Below are 22,775 nucleotides of genomic sequence, written 5' to 3'. Positions count from 1 at the left end.
ACACTTCCTCAGGTGTGTTTATGTCGCTCTGGATGCAGTCCTCTCCACAAACTGTCACCTATCTGTGCATTCAAAAATCTTCTCAAAGCTTCAGAGCAGCAATCCAAAATGATCTTTATTTCCACCATTTAATACACTGGTAAGTAGTGGGACTAGAAATAAGCTTTTGACTTTCAACTTTATAGTAAGGCCAAATCTTTTCCTATCCTCAGGTCAATTTTATAATGAAGAACTGGGGAATGTAATAGGCTGTGTATCATTTACCACAATGGTAAATGGAAGTCATTACTACTGTTCAAAACAGGCCCTCAGGCTATCCTATTACTAAGAGATAAATGGCACAGAGTGATACAATGGAACTAAAAAAATACCGAGACACCTTTGTTCTGTGCCGACAGAAGTGAGAAAGAAGGGACCTAGCTGAAATAAAAGAACGGACACATGAAATTTCTCATTCGTAATTTTAATCAAGGCATTGCTAATTCGTTTAACTTTCTCATAAATGCCAAATTTTAATATCTAAGTCAATCAATTTTGGGGGGAAAGAAACACCGTCGAGAACTTCCTGCAGAACAAAACAATGATCTTCATTCCTCCAAATGACCAAATTCAACGTCTACCAAAATGAAACCCAAAAAGCCCGCACAGGAAAAAAAAAAAGGTAACAAAAATCACATTCTAGGGGTTCAGTGCATTTAGTAGCCTTCGCTATGCTATCTAATCATCCTTCAGCTGACGTTCAAAAAAAAAAATAACACCCTAGTTCATCAAAATATACATTTTCCATTTGATTTGTTTAAATTAAAAATAATTAAAAAAAGAAAACTTGAAGGAATTCATAATCAATTGCCTGACTTGTTTTGATTTCATGTACAGCATATGGAGGTCAGGAAGGCTTTTTCCAGCACAGATGATTAGGGGACATCGATCTTCAAGGTTTAGCTTTCTTCCAAACAGTGTAAAATACCCACCTGGACAGGGAAGTCAAGGAATGAAAGCAGGTAATTCAAGGAAGAACAGGCATCACTTAAAATTTGTTTGCTGGTTTGATTGGAAGATGGATGTTTCATAGCTTAGAGCATTGTGGTCATGAGAATGAAGGCCTCTTAAATAAGGCCACTCTGTAGCCTAGAAACTCACCACTTGTGACATTGGGGAGGGGGATACACACGGAAAAGGCTAAAGGCTCGCACATCTTCTCTCAGATAACACTACTGCTTCCAACATCTCTAAGATGTTTTAGGGAAATAATGAGAAAGGTGGACGGGAGGAAGAGACAAAGACAAGAGGGAGGTGAGAGATGGCGTGGGGAAAAGGATGGGGTTGAGAAGGAGAAAAAGGGAAAAAAAGGTGGAAGGAGGGAAGAGAGCTGGAGGGGAGCCAGAAGGTGGAGGCTTTTTCCCCCAAATGTCATCAATTGACCTCTGAAATTTTTTCAAAGATAAACACCAACTTGACGGTAAAAAAACGCTCTGAGAGGAACCTTGATGAAGGTGAACTATTGGGGGTGGGGTGTCAAAGCTCTCCACAGGCCGCGGAAGAAATGGCCACCAAGCAAGCACAGAGAACTCGATTCATCCCAGGGAGGGCTGAGGAGTTCTGATGGCTGTAAGTCTGCCCAGCCTTGCACGTCAGGAACTCACCAAAGGCCAGCGGCAGTCACAGGAAACTCTGCCACCTCTGCAGGAAGTGTTTGTCTGCAGACTAGTCTGCCTTTTAGAAGGAGGAAACGCATTATAAACGTCCAATGACAATGCTCTCAGGTTTTTCTCCAGGTTCTCGTCTTATTTCTCTGGGCTAACTTTACTAAGTAGAACTAATGGAGAACACCGTTAACTCTGAGATCCCCAGCACCATTTTTAGCTCTCTATTTCTCCTGCAAATCAGAATTGAGTCCAGTACAGAACTATTAAAGTAAGGTAATCTTAATATAAAAGTTGAATACATGTCTTCAGTCTTTTTGCCTGCTACAGCTGAGGTGGTCTTTTAGACTAGGACTTCTGAACGGTTTGAGGTACATGTTCATCCCCCATAGGGCTGAAGGCAGGTCACTGAGTACCACCACCAGTGTTTCTCATTGGGCAGCAGGCCAGGGCTGGGCTTGAGAATTTATAAGTCTAATTAGTTCCCAGGAGATGCTGCGGATCTGGGGACCTTTGTGAGAACCAGTGGTGCCTGAACATTAAAACCAGCTGGAGGGTTGTGGCAGGCCACACCCTAGAAACTCTGAGGGTGGGACCCAGAAATCAGTATTGTTTTAAAGCTCCCAGGGGATTCAGTGAGCAGCCAAGTTCAAAAAGTAGGGCCTTTTATACTACAGAGCTAATTCTATTTGTTTAAAATGTTAAACTGGCACGGGACTGACTTGGGTGTTCTGATCTGGCAACATGATGATATGGCGAAAGGATACAATTCCAAGTACGAAGGGACGCAGATGATCTCCTTTGAGAAATCCACAGGACAATAGAGGCGCCCGAGTTGTTCTTCATAGAGTGATAGGGCTTCCGTCAAATTGACACAGTTCCCCTAAATCAGAGAGAAAAGCAAATAATGGGATTCTTGAGTCCTACTGAGGGTCCCACTCATTTGAAGGTTACTAACTAACAACGACAATTGCAGCTTTAGAAAAAAGTTCGCCTTAGAAAATGAGATAAGGCTTCTGCACTTCTACGAAGTACACTGAGTTCTATTTATAGATCCATTAGCCCATTATCCTTCTACCTCATTTACCAAGCCATTTCAAATGATTAGAGTATGAAGCAACAGAAAGCAGTGAGACCAATTTCTCATTAGTGACAGAGCCACTGTAGCAACACCAAGCAATTAGCAAAGATTCATACACATAACCCAATCGAAATAAGTTTCCCAGTTGTCACCACCGTGTTGAGAATGAAGTATCAAAAAGACAATGTTCTCAATTTCTAGAATGGCTTAAACTATGACCCTCATAAGAGTCTAAGATGTTGGCATAGAAAACTATATTCACATCCCCCCCCCATTCTTTCCCCCAAATCTGACTTAAGGCACATAAGAGAACAAGTCTATTCAGCATATATACACTAAGGATGTTGCTCAGTTCCACTCCTTATCGAACAATTTCTTTTGACTTCATCGTTCTACCTTTTCTCCCTTTCTTGCCCCAACTTTTTCAGCCTCCCCAGGAGATAGTGCTGGTCAGTGAGATATAGAAGTGTGCTGGGGATTACTGGGAAAGTTTTTTATCCTGGACAATCAAGGACAAAGAGAGCGACCCACTCCTTCAACTTTCTTTCAGCCTATAACCTAGTTGTAAGTAACATTTGGAGCTACAGCGGCCACTCTGTTACTATAAAGAAAAAAGGTCAAGAGAATCAGATGCCGGCCAAGACACAGTAGAGCTGCTGAATGGATACAGCATCTGCCTGGCTCAGTAGCAGTGGTTCCTCATCTGTAACATATGAATCGGAACTGATCTTGCTACAATGCAGATTTTCATTCAGTAGGTCTGGGGTAGGGTCTATCATTTCAGCACAATTTCCGCCCCCCCCCAAGCACTTTCATAAGATTTAGAAAACAAGATGGGCATTTAATACCACCTAGTTCCTTTTCACCTCTGAAGCTGACATTCGGAAGACTAAGTGAATGTATGAGCTGATTCCATTCCTTCATAAGAACTTCACTATCAATTTGCCTCACAAAAGCCAAGGATAATGTAAGATGAAAATTATTCACAAATAAAGGCAGCCTGTGATGTAAGCATTTTTGAGGATGGCATTTCAAAACCAACCAACCAGCCAGCCAGCCACAGGCAAGTGGGTAGACAGAACTATTCTGAGAGCTGGCTTCGGTGGTTTTTAGCACATTCGCTCTGCATGACGTCATGCTTCAGGGCCAGTCTGTTCAGTAACCCATCATCTAGGGTCCTGCAGCGGGATCTGGCCAAAGTGCCCTTTGCCAGCATATAATTTGATTTCGACATCAAGTTCACCATGAGAGCATATAAACACCACATGTATAATTTAAGACTCACAAATAGAAAACACTGCCTGGTTGTTTTTAGAGCACAGTGCCACTGGTTAAGGTATAGAATGGAAATGCCACTGAGGTGTACAGTTCAACGGTTTCTCTTGCCATATGAAAATTGACACTACATTCTCTCTTTATGGAGTGTATATGGGAGGACCTCCTGACAGAGAATGTGGTAAAGAAATAGGATACTTTCAATTTGTTCTTCCTCAACATTGTCAAAAAGCAGTTTAAAAAAAGAAAAAAAAACACACCACAAATAGAGACCTACCCAAAAAAAGTAACGTGATACATTTCGCTTTCCTGTGTATTTAAATGGAACTACATGTTTTTTTTTTTTCTTAAGAGACACGGAAAATGCAGAACAAAAATCTAATAGCAAAGAATTAAGCATCTATCAAGGATGAGAGAAAGGGAATAATGGGGCGGGGAGGAAGAGTAAATCCCCAATTCGATAACTTCAGTTCTAGAAAGTTCTTGACCCATGTTAGGTATAGGTAAGTTGACACTTTTAATTTTTTACTTTAGATTTCTGTATTGTTTTTGTCTTTTAAACTTAATGGCATATATTACTTCTGTTACGTCAAAAACAGGTCCAGAAGAATACATCCTTAATAAAAGTATTTTTATCAAGTTCAAAGCAAGCAGAACTAAACATTATAATGATTTACTAAATCACACATGTGTGAAACATCTATAAACAACAGCACAGGAATAATAGAAAAAAACACAACACTTAAGATGGGTTACTTCTAGAAGGCGGGCATGGATTTTGGAGGAAGGCAAATGTGCCAAAGTACTTACTGGTAATGTCCAATTCTCCAGTTGGAGAAAGTCACAGGTTTGCTAATCTTTTGCATCATAATTCACATGAATGTCACATATATATTTTTCTGTGTATCAAATGACCTAGTTTGAATATGGAGTGGAGGAGAGAAGGGAAGGGGGTCGAGTCTTGGGACCTGCCTCCTAGTCCCATGAAAGCGATTCCTCCTCCCCAGATTGAGATTCACGTTCCCCGGGCCACCCAATGATGCTTTCTCCAGCTCTGTGGCACAGTGACAAGGCAGTCTTCAAACAGCCACAGTGACACTAGTGACATCATAAACTCACTACGGTAACGCGAACAATTTTAGTCAGGAACATTCGGCTTTTGTCAATCACCACGTAAGAGGCCAAACACTTTCATCCCGTTTTTAATCTTACTCCGGTTCTAAGTGACTAACTTGGGGAAGGGAGGTGAGTGTGGATCAAGGTTATCCTCTGCACATATCACGTGGCAGTTTAAAGAGATACTGCACTGTGGCAACATCAGCACATTTTGAATCAAACCACCCTGTGCTCTTGACTTGATGACTGCTTTTTCAAAGGCCTTTGTCCCCCTAGTCCGTATGAATCTCACCAGGTGACACCACACGTTCAACCACGGAAGGTACGTGATCCCAGGTATGATAATGAGATCACCTTGAGGCTCCGACTGTAATGAATGCAGGGACAGGAAGCATATCCTATAACATATTTTGCACAATTCATGGGAACCAGCACAGCCCTGGGCATGTAATGTGTTTTTTGGTAAAAGCCAGTTGGCAAAGGCCTGGATCGTTAATATTTAACGAATGGGTTGCAGTGATCTGTTAAGCAACTATTAATCTTCCATACTGAGGTAACAGCTCCTGAAGAAGGCAGTCTACCAGTCCACAATGAGAGAAAATGCTCATATTTTCTTCCTAACTCCACCTGTGGTGTATTACAAACTGACTGGTTTGCAATGGATCCAAATTGTTTTCTTTTGGTTAAAGATCCCAGAGCCTCGTGTTCTCCCTCAACTGAAGTTTCATGAGATTTCCTTCTATTTGCAGAAACATGAAAAGAACCAAATTCTATAGGTATGTTCTGCTTGAGAAATATCCACTCATGAAAAAACGCAACTCACTGAATGTGGGTTGCTTTTACAAGAATAAGCCAACTTTCAACAGGTTTCATTGTAGATTTCCTGGAAAGCAAGGGTCAGCAAACTTCTGTAAAGGGCCACACAGAAAACATTTTAAGCTTTGCAACTCATACAATCTCCATCATAACTCTTCACTGCCACCCCTGTAGCGAGAAAGCAGCCATAGAAACTACATAATGAATGGGGGTAGCTGTGTTCCAAGAAACCTTTATGAAAACAAGCAGTAGGCATGATTTGGCCCATAGTTTGCAGACGCCTGCTTTAAAGAGTCAAATCTAAAATGTGTAAAAAAAAAAATCATTTCTAAACATCAGGGGAAAAAAAATCCATAGACAGCTGTTTCCCTGAGTTTCCCACTACTCCCACTAAGTACAATATCTATGATTAATCACCACATTGTGGTGGGGGCGGGGGGGTCTTACATGCAGGGGGAGGAGAAGGAAACAGGATGGGGTGGAGCCTAATTGAAGATGCCTCAGAATTGCTAAGTTGTTTTTAGCATTATTAATCTCAGATCTCATACACTGTCCAGGGTCTGCTGCTTCAAAGTGCCTCCTCAGGAGAATAAAGTTAAGACTTCTCTACTAGTTCTTGATATTTAAACATACTACTGCTTTTTAAAAGGGGGGTGGGAGGTCCTCCTGAACACACTTAAGAATTACAGGGAATCCAGTGTGCTACTACCTAAGTGCTTATTTTCTGGTTATGAATCAAAAGATTTCTGTACCAAGGAAAGACACTGGATCGTCCATTAGCTGCCTTTGCTGTCAGTTTCAAAATTTTGTTAAGGACTTTACTACGTTACATTTGTTTTTATATATATCAAGAAAAACAAACTTCAAACTTTAAGTATCCTCAAAGGAATGAGAAAAATAGCACAGTTTTCTTCCATCTGTTGGCAGCAGCTCATACTATAGCCCAAGCGGTGTAGGAAATTTACGTTGATAAACTGGCTTTTCAATTAAGAATCTCCTAGAAGATAAGGGGCAAAAATCACAATCTGTGTCTCCATCTGGTGGCATCAGCTCATACTACAGCCAAAGCCCAAGGTTGATAGATGGGGGCATTAAGATAACAGGACACAATAGAACCGATAAATTCCCAACAGATGCCGGGTCAGCTATTTATAAACTTACTGCTTCAAAAAACAATCCAATTATGCTCTTCCAGCCTCCACAGTCATAAACGTCAAGAACATGCATTCAAATGTCAAAATAGAATATTCTTATTGAGAGTTTGGGAGGTAATAAACAGGTAAGTAGCCTACCTGTGTAAAATATTTCCCATCCTGCTTCAGCACTTTCATGGAGAGGTCAAGAATCAGTCTCAGAAACTCCCAGGTGGAATCTGGATGTTGAAGAAATTTTAAGTTTTATAAATATGGGATTGTATGTATTAGAAACAACAGCTAAAGTCCCTCGCATTAATACTAAATGACAGCAAAAGAAAACATAAAGAGCCATGAACGTTAAGTCCCAATACTCAGGAGCTTATTCATAAATGATACTGTATTGTCACAAACTGGGTGTCTCTCACACATGTGCACAAGCAAGGTCAAAAGCAAATGTGTGTGTACTTAGCACTGCTCTCACAACACCAATAAAGATTCTACACAAAGACAGGGGTTGAAATATGCAAGATGACAGCTGTAAGTAAGGGCGGAAAGCAGCAACATCCCGAGAGAGAAATTGCAAAAGTCACCAGGTAGAGACTGAGTCTGCAAACTCAGCAGGAACACAAGGTTATAGAAAAATCCTTAACGCTGCAATCCCAACTCAGCAGTGATTTCGAGTGTGTGTTTTGAGACAGGGAACTGTCTCTGGTTTTGCTTAGACAGGTCACCAGTTTGTCTCATTGCAGCTTAAAAAGCATATATTATAAATAAATTATGAGTCCAACTGTCATCTCGATGATAGGATTCTGAATCTTTTTCTTTGTTTCAAATGACTGAGTTTTTTGCTCATTTAGTGGCAGGACAGGATTTGACCAAAGCCAAATCCGGCCATCTTTCCACCGTGGGCCTCAACTTAACTACCTTTAAAAAATGAAGGAACTTAACTAACTAGACCATCTCTAAGATACTTTCATTCTCATATGATGCCAAGAAAAACATTTCCACGAATATAATTTTGGTTAAAAACAAAACAAAATCTACCTTCTTCTGGAGATGTGGAGATTGGAACGGCTGTCAAATCATTAATCACATAATCAAATTCTCTCCCTTCTTTGGCGTACCTCTTCAGTACTGGAATACAGTCTTCTATTAGAACCTTCCAGAGAGAAAAGGAATAGATGCATGTGAGCTAACACATGTGGAAGTAGTTAAACACTTGTTGAGGAAGGAGAAAAATGCAAGCTGGGGCTGAGATCCACAGCACCTGACACACAAAACAAAAATGACCTCCACCCATGCCTATAAGGACTAAAATTTAGTGCTTACTACACATGCTTTATATGCTTTCTAATTTAATCCAAACTCTACAGGTACTATAATTAACCCCATTCTACAAATGGATAAACAAATTTGAGAGATTAGTTTGCCAAAGACACCCAATAAGAAACAGAGCCAAGAAGTACACCTAGAGGTATCTGAAAGTCAGGTTCATGTTTTTAACCGTAATCTATATTGCCTCTCCTACTAGCTGTGTTTTCTTGTACTTTTAGTTTTTCTTCTGCATGAAGTAGCGAATGATTTCATTGCCTACTGATGTCTTTTTGCATCCTATTTCAAAATCTTAAGCTATGGTTTTTCAATATCCTCTAACACTATGAGTAGTGGTACTGCCAATAAATAATAAAGCCATGTAACAAACACCAGCTCTCACAATCAGAGTCACCAAGGGTGGGAGGGAGTATCACAGTTAGAGCTAGATTTCTCATACAGATCCTTCACAGTAAATTCGAGAACTGAATGTGGGGTTTGCCTTTGCCTTATTTTTGAAATATTGAAGCTATATGCTGGGAGCCCATTTGGTTCTAGACAACATCCTGAACTAGGCAGGAGTTATTCACCTTGTTTTTTTCTAGTTACAAAGTACATGTTCGTGTACACAATGCAATATACATAATGTATTATTAAACTGTACACTTGAAACCTGTAATTTTATTAACTAATGTTACCAATAAATTTAATTAAAATTTCCCATGTAATGAATCAGAAATCAAGTTTGCCACAATTCTCTAAAATAATCTATTCCAGATTTTTTCCTATGAATGTTCTTATGCATAGCTTCAAAGTCACAATTTTTTTTAAGAAACGGAATCTTACCATCCTGCTTTGTTTCACTTAACATGTCATTCAAGTGTAACCATGAAAAGATATAGAAGAGGCACTAATACCCCAGCCGCCTTCAATCTATTTATAAATTCCATTTGATGTGATCAGATTTCCCCCCCCCATGCTTATGTCGACTCTTATATAAAAACACTCATGCACAAATATACTCAAATGCTTGTTCTCTTTTGTAAAACTGGGATCACACACCGGGATCATTCTGAGCCTGGAAATATTTAACTAACGCCATTCCAAGGTAAAGATATTTTATAAAACTATACCATTCCACTAAAATGTTCTACTCGTATCATCTTTATGCTTTGGCCCCTACAAATAGAGCCTTTGTGTTTGTGGGCTGGGCGCTCAAATATTGGGTTGTCTAGACAAAAGGCATGTGTGCGTTTTTTTTTTTTTTTTGTTTTTGTTTTTTAGTTTTGATGGCAACTCATGCTCCAACCAGTAATGTACATGAGCAACTGTTTCCTTGCATCCTTCTCAGCACTGGATAGGTCGTCTGTCTTATATTTTGTCAAGTCCCTTACTAATGTCTTCACATGAACTTCCTGGGCCACTGACAAGGGTAAGCATTTTCTCCTAAGTTATTTGGCTTTCATCTTCCTGAGAAGTACTAGTTCATATTCTTTACACCTTTTTTAATTTTTAAATTTAAGTTGCAGGGATTCTTTGTATCATTAAAGAGGTTAACTTCCTGTCATGTTTGTTAGCAGTATTTTTTCAGTTTGCCTTTTGGCTTTATGGTATTATATTGATTGTCCTTACAGTTTCAGAGTTTCTTGCTCTTTCTTTAAAAGGTTTCCCAACTCTTAAATTTTCCTGAATGCATTAGTTTTTTTTTTTTTAATTTAGAGCTTAAACCATCTGAAATTAATTTTCTACGACTTTTAGGGTTAGTTAACTTTGTTCTTATGCAGACGGACAGCCTATTATACTAGCATCAATTATTAACTGATTGTTTTTCCCTAGTGAAATGAGTAATAGAGTGAAGAAATAAAATGGAGTCCCTATGGTCGAACTGTTCAATTATTAAAATAAAGTAGGCTGAGGCATGAAAAAACAATTCTCTTCTTGCCTTAACTAGCCTGGGAACTTAAACTTCTGAACTTTCCGGTCCTGCATCAACACCTGGATCCACATCCACTGGCTGGCTGTGCGTCAAATGCCTAGACCTACATCCTCACACCCTCAAGATGAACATCTGAATGACCTCAAGAAGAAACTGCTCCACTGTCCAGACCACCAGACACCTGAAGATTACCAGCCTGGACCAATCCAGGGGCTAAGAATGCAGGACTGGTTCTTCTCAAGAATGTACTTTTTAGTATAAATACCTTCAGCTTTTCGCATTCCATTTGGAATGTTCTTGATATTGCCTAGTTGTGTTTCTGGTTTGCAAATCCTAAGATTCTTGAATAAATTAATCTTTGTTATTTATTTCTAACCAAAGCCTCCTGACTCTTTTGAGTTGGGTTGACACACCGTAGGCCATAATATTAGCTGTGTATGTTCAAGTCTCTGTGCCATTCCTCTAATCTATTTCTATGTCAACATCATACTTCCTATTTGATTACTATGCTTTATAGTAAATTAATAAGTAAGAGGGCAAATCTCCCTTCACTATGACTATTCACAATTTTTGTCTTGGCTATTCTTAGAAATTTGTTACAAATGAACTTCGAAATCATTTGGTCTAATTCTAAAAACTCCTTGGGATTCTGATTAGAATTACTAATAATTAGGAAGAAACAGACATTGTTCTGAGGTTTTCATCAGAAAATGCAGTATCTCTCTCCATCCAGTCAAACTTCAGGTGCTGTCTTTCAAATAAAATCTTCATGTGATTCTTATCGGTCTCACAATACATATGATTCTCGTTAATCTTTAAGAATTGGTCATTACTCTGAATAGCATTTCCAGCCTACCCCCCCACCCCCAAGTGCCATTCAAACTGTTTTACATTTAGCATAGTGAAAATATTTTTAGTCTACCTTTATCCAATCACTTTACCAAATTCTCATGAATTCCACTAGCTTTCTAGAGGAGTTTCCTATATTTTCTAAGCATTCATAACATCTGCAAATAATTTCTATATTTATATTGTTTTCATTTTCTTACCTTACTGAATTAGCTAATGCCTCAAAAACAATCCTGAATAAAGGTAATAAGCATCTTCATCTTGTTCCTAGTTTTAGTATAAATGCCTTATGTAGTCTGCCATTTAATATAATATTATCTTTGGGTCTCTGTTTCTAATATGTTTAGGTAGTTTCCCTTCTTTTGCAATTTTGTTTTACCTAAAGAGTTTGCATTAAGAATGATTATTCTCAAATGTTTTATCTATTAGTGTTATTTCCTCTTTTAAATTATTTGTATGATGAATTATGATTTTTTAAGATTCATATCCTGATATTTATGAACTAAAACTTCCTTGTGCATAATATATAACTCTTTAAATAAACTGCTAGATTGAATTTACTACTGTTTTACTTAGACATATTGTACATACATAAAAATTGACCTTTTGTTTTCTTTTTGTACTACCTTAATGATTTTAGTCCTAAAATTATTCTATCATAAAAGGAATGGCGAGTGCTTAGGAATGTTTCCTATTTTCTAAAAAGGTTAATGGAGCAATTATGTTTTTCAAATGATACACAGTTGCAAAGACCTGGTGTTTTGGTAACGGTAATAGCATAGCATTTTAATGGCTACGGGGCTTTCCTGCTGCTGCCCCACAAACCAGGAACCCCTCACCCTTTGAGAGCTTGGGGGAAATGCTCAGCTTCAGAAGAATTTTCCAGACTCCCCCTGGTGGTTGTTCTGTTCCAGAAAGAAGGCAGGAGAGAAGGTCAAGCCATTTCAAATAAAACACCTTTCCCGTCCCTAAAATGTCCAACTGTCTATGTCACCATCTGCCTTTGGTGCTCTGCCTTCAGGTGGACTCTCGAGTGAGGCTGGTTTCCCAGGCCATCTGTACATCTTCCAACTTAATGGCCTTTAATTATAACAGTCCACAACTCCACAGTACCACAGGTTTGGGTTCTGCTTACATATCTTTTCTTATTCTACATAAAGAAGCCAGATAAAAAGCCAAGAATCTGAGTGTGAATTCCTCTAAAGTTACCCTATATAACCTTGAATAAATGTCCTTTAAACTTTGAGCTTAATCTTCTTCATCCATAGAATAGAAATAATACCCACTTGGTACAGGTGGGAGGATTAAATGTAAACACGCCCCAGAGGCAGACGGTCTGGCTAACAATACAAACATTATTTGCAAACAATAGTAACTATTAGCTCACAGTGAAACAAATCTGTCATGCTCTGGAGAACCTAATCCCCCCTGGCCCTTTTGAAACTTTCGAATAGTACAAATGAAATATTTATCTTTCTTTCCCTTTTGCCCACAAAACAATCACAACTGCATTTTAATGGAGATATAATTCCTCTCAGCTTAAAAAATTAACATGCATGTACCATGAAATCGAATTTGGATGCACATACATTAAGGGAAGATGGGATAGGGGTAAAGTAATTACATATCAACAAATTACAACATTCATCTAAACTGTCGCTACATCTGGAGATACACAAGATTCTGTGCAAATAAAACATATATTTGCTTGGTTATCTGGCTCTAACAAGTACTGCAGGGCTAGACATCGAACATATGCATCCTTGAAACAATACAAAATGCATCCTACAAACTGTAGTGATTTGTCAACTTGTAAGCACAGCAGAATTTAGGACGGAAACTAATTTGCTTAGCAAGAAACAATTGTTCCTACATCGAACATTTTAATCATCTACACTTTCCAATTAAATACCTGAATTCCCTCTGAAAGACCCAGAACACAGACAAATTATACAGGGAAGAGAGAGAGACCAAAGGTGATGGTTGCCAGGTCATAAAAAGGTGCATGACATCTATCGTACAATGAATGAATGAATGAATACTATTAAATTCAGAGAATCTAGAGTTCTTCCTTATTATATGTACGCATCTGCCTAAAGACAGAGTCAACCCAGGAAGATCGCCTATTATCACAAGAAGAGAAGACTGAAACCACGTGGACCCAAACTTTGTCACAAACTATCCTACCTCCTTCTGTCTCTGCTTCTAAGGGCCTGTTCATCTTTCCCAAGTCATTTACTCTCCCCTAAGACACCTTTGTCCCCTTTCCCTATTAATATGGCATTTAAGCCTCAACTCTAAAGCTACCACTGAATTACTGATTTTTCTCTGGGTATGTCCCACATATACATGTTAATAAATTTTCATTTCTCTCTTGTTAATCTGTCTTTGATTATAGGAGTCTAAACCAAGAACTAGAAGGGCAGAGGGAAAATGTTTCTCCACTACAAAATTATCTTTTTTCTTCTTAACCAATTATACTCAAAGTTGTTTTAGGAAGGCACAATTCAGATCAGTAACGTAACTATCATACGGTCAGTTGACTTAAAAACGGTATCCAGAAAATATAATTAATTACCTGATAGCAGTCTCCTTTAAGATTGTCTAAGACGTCACCACATGTTTTTCGCATGTATTTCTTACATCCATCAATCACCATCTGGTCGATGTTCAAAACAGGTTAAGGAGAACTTTACCCTGAAGTTGGATATACCGAAGAATTCTGAAATAGTGATACTTTAAAGATGAGAAGACAAACTAAAGTTTTATAACACCAATTCGGTTATTGCAAGTTAAAAAAAAAAGTGAACAAGACAATGAATTTATTTTTGCACCAAGGACACTCAAAAGGAACTGAATTTTCTTTTCTTCTCATGGAAAAGCCATTTCAGCAAATGCTGAGCGACAGACACGGTACCAAAGTTGCTTGCTCTTTAATTCGCAACTAGATTATCCCTGCTTCTTTGTTGGTGGCCACATACAAAGGCTATTATTGGTAACAAACTGGAATGTGTCTGTTCAAGGCACTCTTTATAACACATTTGTCTCATAATATTAACTAGAGTCTTAAGAGGAAAAAAAGGACAAAGAAAACAAAAGCAACCCTTTGAACTTGACCTCATCCAACAAAGGATATCTCTACCATAGTGACCATCTTTGGTTTCAGTTTGACTATTTCACATAATATGCCGCCATCTCCGCCTCCCAGAATCAGCACGTCTTTGCCAGTGTAATCTTCTTTGCCACTGCCCATGATGGCTCGGGTATATGCCAGATCACTCTCTGCCAGGTCTAGGGAAGAGAAACAGATCCAAAATGGGGACTCGACCCAAACCCACGTACAACCTGACTCATCACACTACAAAGTGCTGGAATCTAGCCTAAAACATTTCACTTTAAATCTTTAAAAACTGTCCACAATGTACAAAGGTCCCCCCCCTTGGATGGTAGAATTTTCATCAACCCTGCCCATATGACAGCTAATAAGTTACATACATGTATGCATTAGTCATTAGGAAAAATACATTCTTAAGAATGTACTAATGTGTATCATTAAAAACAATTGCCTTTCCAGATGAAATAATATGACATGTTAAGAGATGCTTCAAAATATGAAGGAGAAAGTAGACCAGCATTTAGGGGAAATGACTGGTGAGGAGCTGATATGATAATTATTGACTCTTGCTGGAGAGTATATGCTAGTTCATCATACTGTTTTGTCTACTAAAGTTTGCAGTTTTCCATTACAAAAAGATTTTTTTAAAAAATAAGCAATTACATGATTTTTGAAATACAATCCAAATACTTATCACTAAGACATTAAGGGAATATCAAGATGAAGTTTTTTTTCATGGCTCTGCTTATATAAAACACAAAAAACCCAGACAACCCACAGGTTAGTATTAAATGTTCATTTCAAAAAACAGTGCCAAGGACAAACCTGGGCAAATTCACAACAGTGTTGTATTTGTCAGGAAAACACCACAGTCCAACATGGTCACTTTGTTGTACCATTGGCGTAGGGATGGAATACTTACTGACATCTCCATTAAGGATGAGAATATTTCCGAATTGCTTCGAGTGTAGAATTTTAATGTTCTGGTAAGGTGAGTCTTCATCATACACCACTTCATCTATGTCGTACTCAACCAGGCGGCCATCAGCAGTGGGCCAGTATCTGTCAATAGCTCCTCCTCGAACTAGGGGTGGTAATCTAGGAAAAAAGGAAAACAGGAATGCTCCTTAGGAGAAGGCTCCTTAAGGTAAGGCTGCTTTAAAAGTGGACCTGAGAGCAAGAGTGTGCAGAAGTAAGCCACACAGACCCCAGGCCAACTCCTGAATAGTATCCAACGAATCTAAAGCTTGGCCTTTTAGGTTTAGCAAACACAGCCACCACCACATCTCAACAACTTGCTATTTACACATAACTTTTTAAAAACCTTCCTGGCATGATTTAAATTTTTCTAATAAAAAGTTGAAAGAGAAAGTGGCCACTGCAGATATGGCCTTCACGCATAATACTTTGGCAGGGATTTCTTAAGACTGCCCACATAACCACATTGCCATTATCATATTCGTGTAAGTGCACATGTATTATACAGGCATCGTATCAGGGGCACGGATATGTTCTCATCCTATTACTGGTGATGCGAAAGTGTGACCAATTAAAGTAGATGCCACCGGATCTCTCCATTGGGAAACGTACCTTTTTGGTTTCCCTTGGGATTACTAAGCTGGCTGTAAAGTAGAGTCCTCTCAAAGTGGGTGAAGGTCCTGACCTCCCAACAAATCTTCACCAGGGGCTTTGACATCTAGAAGATTCTTGCCTGAACCAATTATCTACTACAGTGGCTGTAAACTGATGCTTTTCTGATTCCCTTCTTCTGTAAGCACTCAATATTTTAGATAGAGTGAGTGTACTAGAAGCTACCAGCAGAGGACACTATATGACAGGGAAAAACAGACCTGGAAAAGGGGCTTGGCAAATCTAGCCTGAACACAAACAAAATGAGAACTCGTTGCACACATAACACAACGGCCTGCAAGTCATCTGTTCTTGGACACAGAGGTGTTCAATAGCAAAACAGCCGCAGACACCTGAAATGCTGGGAGACTCTACATCCGACTTGCTCTAATGAGTTCATTTCCCCTCCCCTCTCATCTGCTTCCCAGAGTACAGTCTAGACCTGTGTTAAGTTAATGAGGTTTCCTATAAGGAAATAATGCTAACATATATAGAGAGCACTGAGGTTTACAAAGCGAGTTTCCATAAATCTCATCTCATTTAATCCTAACAACTCCCGGTTTAACCTCTTCTTTATCCTCCAGGTTAACAAATTCACATGTTGAAATGTTAGGCAGACCAGAGGTTTTTCTTATAAAATGTGGAGTCCCAAACAGGAAATCCCCCATCCCAGGCAGGCAAAGACTCACGGGAAGCCTCTCCCACCCCTAGCTGATGAGTGCGGAGTGGAGTGAGGTGGGAGAGTTAACCACCTGTGGCACTAGGTGAGGTTGAAAAATATCAAGTTATAGCTTTCAAGGGCAGAAACCTATTTCCTAGTTTACAGCCAGCTAGCTAGCTACAGGTTATTAATGAACTATGCACAAACCCGCTGGAAATAAACAATGCCTATTCTCAGTAGTGTCCAGAGTGCCTTGGCTAAGGTTAAGAGCTCTTTCCTCGATTGCAACACAATGGTTTGTAAAGACTGGCAAAGAAACAACAAGGATCTATAACAGGATGGGGAAGCCATTACCTTGAGGAAGTATTCATGCTAACATGATGACGTGCATCTCCCTGTAATGGGCTAGTGGAGACATTCTGGAACCCTAAACAACTCATTTCAATCTTTCACTGCTGAAAATCAAAACTGGATCATGGAGAGAAAGTCAGACAGAATACGTCTTGGGCCTTGGGTACAGTGAAAGTTGCAAGAATTTTTTTCAACAGACCTAAGTGATGTGAGCTTGTTTTCCTATCCCTTTTGAAAAGTAGAACACAAAAATGCTTTTTCTAATAAATCCCATGGCTTCTTAGATAAAATTTAATTCATCAGCCACAAGAGAATAATAATTTCATATATTACTGAGTTATTCACTGATGACTGAATCTCTAAAGATAATAATGTCATTCTCCAGACAGGAAAGTGGCACCATCCTCGTCTTTTTGATACCAATAATAAATGGCCTACAACAAAGTATTTCCAAACACCTCTTGCCACATTCACCTTGATTTTATGAAAATATATATTTAAAAAAAGCAATAAGCCCAAACTAAGGTATTTTGAACTAAAAATTTAAAGCTTAACTCTCTACTCTCACTTAGAAATCTATACCAAAAAAACAAAACCAAAACAAAACAAAATAACACAAACCAGACTTCTCGTAAAATCTGAAGCCCATAAATGCATTCCATCTGTTTCCTCACTCCTAGAAGCAACTCCAGTAAAAATTAAACCAATAAAACTCAGGAATATTGATGTTGGCCAATTCATTATCACTGAGTTTAGACATTTTACAACACAGTGGGAACCTGTTAAATTCAAATGGCTGCAGATAAAGAAAACTCTTGCAAGCAGGAAAACATTAAAAATCCAGAAAAGGATGTGGGTGTGGATGTGCTTTTAAAGGATGGAGAAGGGGCTGAGAACATGTCTAAACTGAACTTGGGTGGGGTAAATGAATCTGGATGCCCTGACAGAAATCGATAATTGGGCAGGTTCCACACTGTCATGTTTTTTTCACTTGTAGTTTATTATTCTCTGCCCCACCAGAAGTTAAACAACTTTCTGGTTATGTTACATCACCCTGTAACTTTCCTATAGACTGACTGATTTCAGCATGCTGAGCCATTAAGCACTCAACATCCTAGCTCTTGCCAACAAGGATCCCCCTCCTCTTCTGGAAATGGTCATGAACTGGAGAAATCTATATTCTGGACCCTTCCATCCATGATGATGTGACTTTGGTAAAGAGCCCCCGTTTCTCTGTATCTATATGTTTGCCTGTATGGTCAAGGGACGAGGCTACTATTTTGGGTAGCCTGATAAGGAGCCACCCAAGCAGGGCAGTAACAAAGTGCTGAGAATTACTTGCTGTGAATCCATGATTAATTCCCATTCTTAACTCCCAGGACCTGCCAGACTCCACCCCTTCTCAACAAATGTCAAAACTGTTACTTCTATTGAAGCCTTCTTCATGTCTGACACCATTGGTAAATACCTCTGTGCTGTCCAGTAGAACTTTCTGTGGCGACAGAAACGTTCTACATCTGTGCTGTCCCATATGGCAGTCACTAGCCATTAGCTACTGACCATGAGGCTAGTGAGACTGAGGAACCGAACGGTTTATTTTTATTAACTTAATTTTCAATAGCCACATGTAGGATGGTGGCTATAGTTCTGAACAGGTAAAACTTAACTGTCTTCTTTGCTATTTGATGAGAACTTATCTGTGACTCCTCAAGGTGTGTAGCCTCTTGATTCTTAGTACCTTGCAGTCCTTCTTACTTGAAGGCTTTGAGGTAAATTTTCTATCACCCCATCCTGTTATAAATCTTAACTGCTAATTCCACACTGGGGCCCAGAACTCTGAGCAGACAGATGACCTTTGACTGAGGTGGCAACACATCCTGCTTTCCGCTTTACAGAGTTCCAGTTCCACAGACTCACTCTACATCTCCTGTTTCTGTTTCATTTTATCCAAGATTTCTCTCCCTTTCTCTCTGTCTATGTGCTTTCATACATTTTATCTCCTGTCAGTGTGAGGTACCCACTAACTCAGTCTAACTATGTTGCCAAAAATAGAAACAGATTGATTTTTTCGACATCTTAGGCAGACACTACTCAAGGACACCACCACCATTCTGATTATCTTATCGATTACCCAAATATATAAAAAGACATTCAGGAGTGGACTTACCGCTTTACCCGCCCCGTACTGTCCTGACTCAGTTCTTTCATTCTTTCTTCTACTTTGTCCAAAAGCTATAATGAACAGAAATTAAATCAGTGGGCTTATAGAATAGGCTGAGTGGACCAGCTAAATTACAGAACAGGAGGTGGAGGCCATGTTGATAAACTGTGTAAAACTAGAAGATACCCAAATACACCTGTCCTCCCCCATCCCTACAGCAGCCTCCAGGGCTGGCCCGGTTCCACACCCCCATGCCAACTAGCCCTCATGGTGCTGACCTAACGTCAGTCTCAGTACCAACAAATTAATGGGCAAGGGGAAGGTTCAAGGATAATGAGGATATAACATCCTGGTTAAACATTTACATTTCATTCTCTCCAATGGAAAGTAAAATCAGTACTCAAGCAGTCAAGGGAGAAATGAAAGCCAAGTTCTTAAAAAATGACCGATGAACAACTATTTTTCTTCTAAAATCACCTATCTGGAAGAAATTCTAAAGGTAACTGGGAAGTCAGCAATTTAAGTGGAAAAAAACGGTAACTCTATTAAACTCAGCAGATTTTGTGATCCTCAAATACTGGAGTAAATAAAAGTGAAAAACCGACACTGTCAACTTCTTTGCCTTCTGTATCACAGTCGTAACTCTGAAGGTCCAATAACACCAATCCATGAGGGTAAATTCTCAAATTGACAAAGCTACAAAGGAAAGCACAATTTTAACGTTAGCAACTGTATCAAGGCACTCGAGAGAAAAAAAAAGACGCCAACCATTATCAACAGGGAAGAACACTGTTCTTTTTCCCCCAAAACTACCTAGTTAGTCCTGTTGCTTTCTTATTAGAGCCTCGTCTTGGAAATGGGAAAGTCATCAATCATTCAGGGAAGATTTTAGAGAGTCATCAAATGCTAAGGTTTTCAGGACAGGTTCTTGGGCCCAGAAAGTCATTCAGTAGCAAGTTCCAAGAATCTTGATTTTTAAGAAAGTTGCCCAACAGGTGATTCATCCAGTAGAAGGGAGGGCGGGGAAGAGCCAGCTGTTCTCCCAATGAACCTTCAGAGCTCAAAACAGAGCTGGGTTTTTCTGAGTGTAGGCAGGTGGTGGTTAAATTCATTGAATTCAGGTCAGCAAACTCCAGCCTTCAGCCTGAGCCAGATCCAGCCTACAGCAGGTTTTATACTCTAAAATCAGTTTTTACATTTTTAAAGAGTTGTTTTTTTAATAAAAGGAGAATGTGACACAGAGGCTTTATCTGGCTCCCTACAGAAAAAAGGCTTTGACCCCTAATTTAGCGGACCTGACCAGCTCTTTTTTAATAAAATAAAAATGAGTATCACATGTATTAAGAGTTAATTATTTGAAGAAACTTTTATTTCAATTATTCGAATTCATGCATTTGTATTATATATACACAGATGTGTATTTAATGACATAAAGTTACTTCTTACTCTAAGTCGTGGCCAAAGAAACATTTGAAATACACTAAATTAGAAGATGAATTCTGTTCAGAGAATATGGACAGTGTGCTTGGATTAAAAAATAAATACAACTAGTTAATTTTTAACTTCAGCCTTTAGATGGCACCAAAAACAAGTTTATGTTCAGGATACCACAAACTCGTCTACACTCGCATCAGTTGATTAGCTTTCCCTTCTCATCCACCACCAGCAACACAAAAGAGAGGGGTCCTGGGGTGCAGGAGGGATAGAAATATGCCACCCCTTACTTAACTACCTGGGTGGTTCTAGCATGAAGTCCTCTGCCAGAGAACCACAGGAACACATAGGATGCTGGAAGGTAGGGTCAAGTACCAACCGCAAAAGATTAAAACCAGAAATAAAAAGGAAAAATTACCAGGGAGAATATGGAGAATGTGAAAAAAGGTGGCTGAGGACCACACCTCAGCATCACAAAGGGGAATGGAATAAACCAGAAGTCAGCCGGAAGCAGTGTGTGGAGCTACAATGCTTTCCTCAAACCTGTGTCTGGGCAGGAAAAGTCAGGTTTCAGGACAGGCACCACGGGAATGGGTCTCAGTCGACCAAATGAAGGAAGAGGGAGACCAATGTGGAAAATAAGCGTTTAAACTAAGCATGTTAATTTTATTTTTTTCAGCTTTTAGAAGCAATTTCCAAACAGCTCATCACTCAAAAACTCTCTTCCAGGAAGAATTCTAAGCCCTCTCTCTGGAAGACTGGAATTGGTATCTAGTGTGGAAGATTCAAGAACTGCCACAGAGAGGTAGGTGGGGTCAGGCTGCGTGTCCAGGTACTAGGAGATGGTTAAGAGATGTGAGGCTCCATCTACAGTGGACGAGAGGCCTACCAAGGTGGCAGAGTGTCATGATCTGATTTGCTGTGGTGCCCAAAGGATGGACTACAGCCAGAACAGCAAGACAATGGCAGAGAGGGTAAAGAAGAGAGGCTGAGGAAGAGAGGCGCTGAATGCGAGCCTGCAGGGGCTGGAGGGATCAAGGACAGCTCAGGCCTCTACTTCCAGGAGACTCACCGCTAACTGGGCCAGAGCCTGGGGGACAATGGAGGGCACTGGGCACCAGCAATTCTCCAAAGTTCCCCAGGTGGTCTACTGTGTGGCTAGGACCTCAAATCAAATCCTTGGGTGGCATAAGGAATGTGAAGTGGCGGCCAGTACTGATTTTCAATCAAATAATTTTAGATACATTTGAGCTATCTGCTAAACACGTACATGGAGCTTTGATACCTGGTTAAAAATACCAATCTGGGCTTGGGGAGAGGGGGTGAAGATGTCTTTGAGAGCCATCAGGAGCAGGAACGCCTATCACCACCATAGAAGTGAACCATGTAGACTTATAAAAGATGATAACGGAAGGGAGGTGGACTCGAAAGTAAAAGTTTCCCTCATCTCACAGAACAGACTTCAGGGCATCTGTAAGATTGTGGGGCAGGGGGCTTTTAATAGAAAAACAAGGGAGAGAATGTGGGACATTTAATGAAGCCATGTGGAATTCTAGTACTTTGTGCCCAGGAGTTCAGATTTTTAAGTTAATACTGCAAATTACTAAGAATCGTAATAGTTCCACATACGAAACCAGTGTAGATACAGTACAAATGTACAGTTAGGAAAATACAAAGAGCTCAATGCACCAGCATTTTCTGGTATCGGTCATTTTTAAATTTAGGTTTCCTTTCCTATTCTCAGAAAACAGTGACTTTCACCTACATTTCGATTATGTAAAGTCGAAATAGTCCATAAAGTGTTAAGGAAAGAGAAGAACTTGAACTCCTGGTTCCCCTTAGCTTCCTGACAAGCTACTCGTAGCCATTCCCACCCTGCATTTGACTAATGGTCTGCATTAATGAATAATCATTTATAACAGCGTTACTCATGGAGGGGGGGGTTGTCAGCTGGAAGCTTGCTGGAAATGCTATTTAAACATATGAGGACGGGAGGAGTTTTGACTTTGAGTGGTGAACACACAATGCAATATACAGACGATGTATTACAGAATTATACACTTGAAACCAATACAATTTTATTGACCAATGACGCCTCAACAAATTTAATAAAATTTAAAAAAAAAATTCTTTGGGGCGCTGCCCCAGAGCTATCAACATCAGAAACTCTTGGAGTGGAGCTCAGAAATCTGTGTTTTAGCCAACTCCAGATCACTGGCCGCCGCTTTCACACTGCTTATGCTGCCCAAGGGTTTGAGGTC

At 39.5% G+C, this 22,775-nt stretch overlaps 1 protein-coding gene across 1 annotated transcript in view; it reads right to left on the bottom strand.

Annotated features, from left to right (window-relative positions):
* Nucleotides 1-447: 447 nt before the first annotated feature.
* SMS (spermine synthase) overlaps nucleotides 448-22,775 on the bottom strand; it is a 40,010-nt gene continuing 17,682 nt past the window's right edge. The window contains exons 3-11 of the mRNA XM_016166122.2: nucleotides 19,686-19,776; nucleotides 19,087-19,151; nucleotides 15,201-15,376; nucleotides 14,300-14,454; nucleotides 13,742-13,831; nucleotides 8,112-8,226; nucleotides 7,224-7,303; nucleotides 2,411-2,526; nucleotides 448-971 (exon numbers count right to left, since the gene is read on the bottom strand). Of these exons, the coding sequence (XP_016021608.1) occupies nucleotides 932-971; nucleotides 2,411-2,526; nucleotides 7,224-7,303; nucleotides 8,112-8,226; nucleotides 13,742-13,831; nucleotides 14,300-14,454; nucleotides 15,201-15,376; nucleotides 19,087-19,151; nucleotides 19,686-19,776 (928 nt within the window). The 3' untranslated portion in view covers nucleotides 448-931. The remainder of the gene's footprint in view (nucleotides 972-2,410; nucleotides 2,527-7,223; nucleotides 7,304-8,111; nucleotides 8,227-13,741; nucleotides 13,832-14,299; nucleotides 14,455-15,200; nucleotides 15,377-19,086; nucleotides 19,152-19,685; nucleotides 19,777-22,775) is intronic.

The sequence above is a fragment of the Rousettus aegyptiacus genome, unplaced genomic scaffold, assembly GCF_014176215.1.
Source record: "Rousettus aegyptiacus isolate mRouAeg1 unplaced genomic scaffold, mRouAeg1.p scaffold_m13_p_9, whole genome shotgun sequence".
NCBI classification, from domain to species: domain Eukaryota; kingdom Metazoa; phylum Chordata; class Mammalia; order Chiroptera; family Pteropodidae; genus Rousettus; species Rousettus aegyptiacus.
Note: the sequence above shows the minus strand (reverse complement) of the source record. Positions and strands in the feature narration are given on the sequence as shown.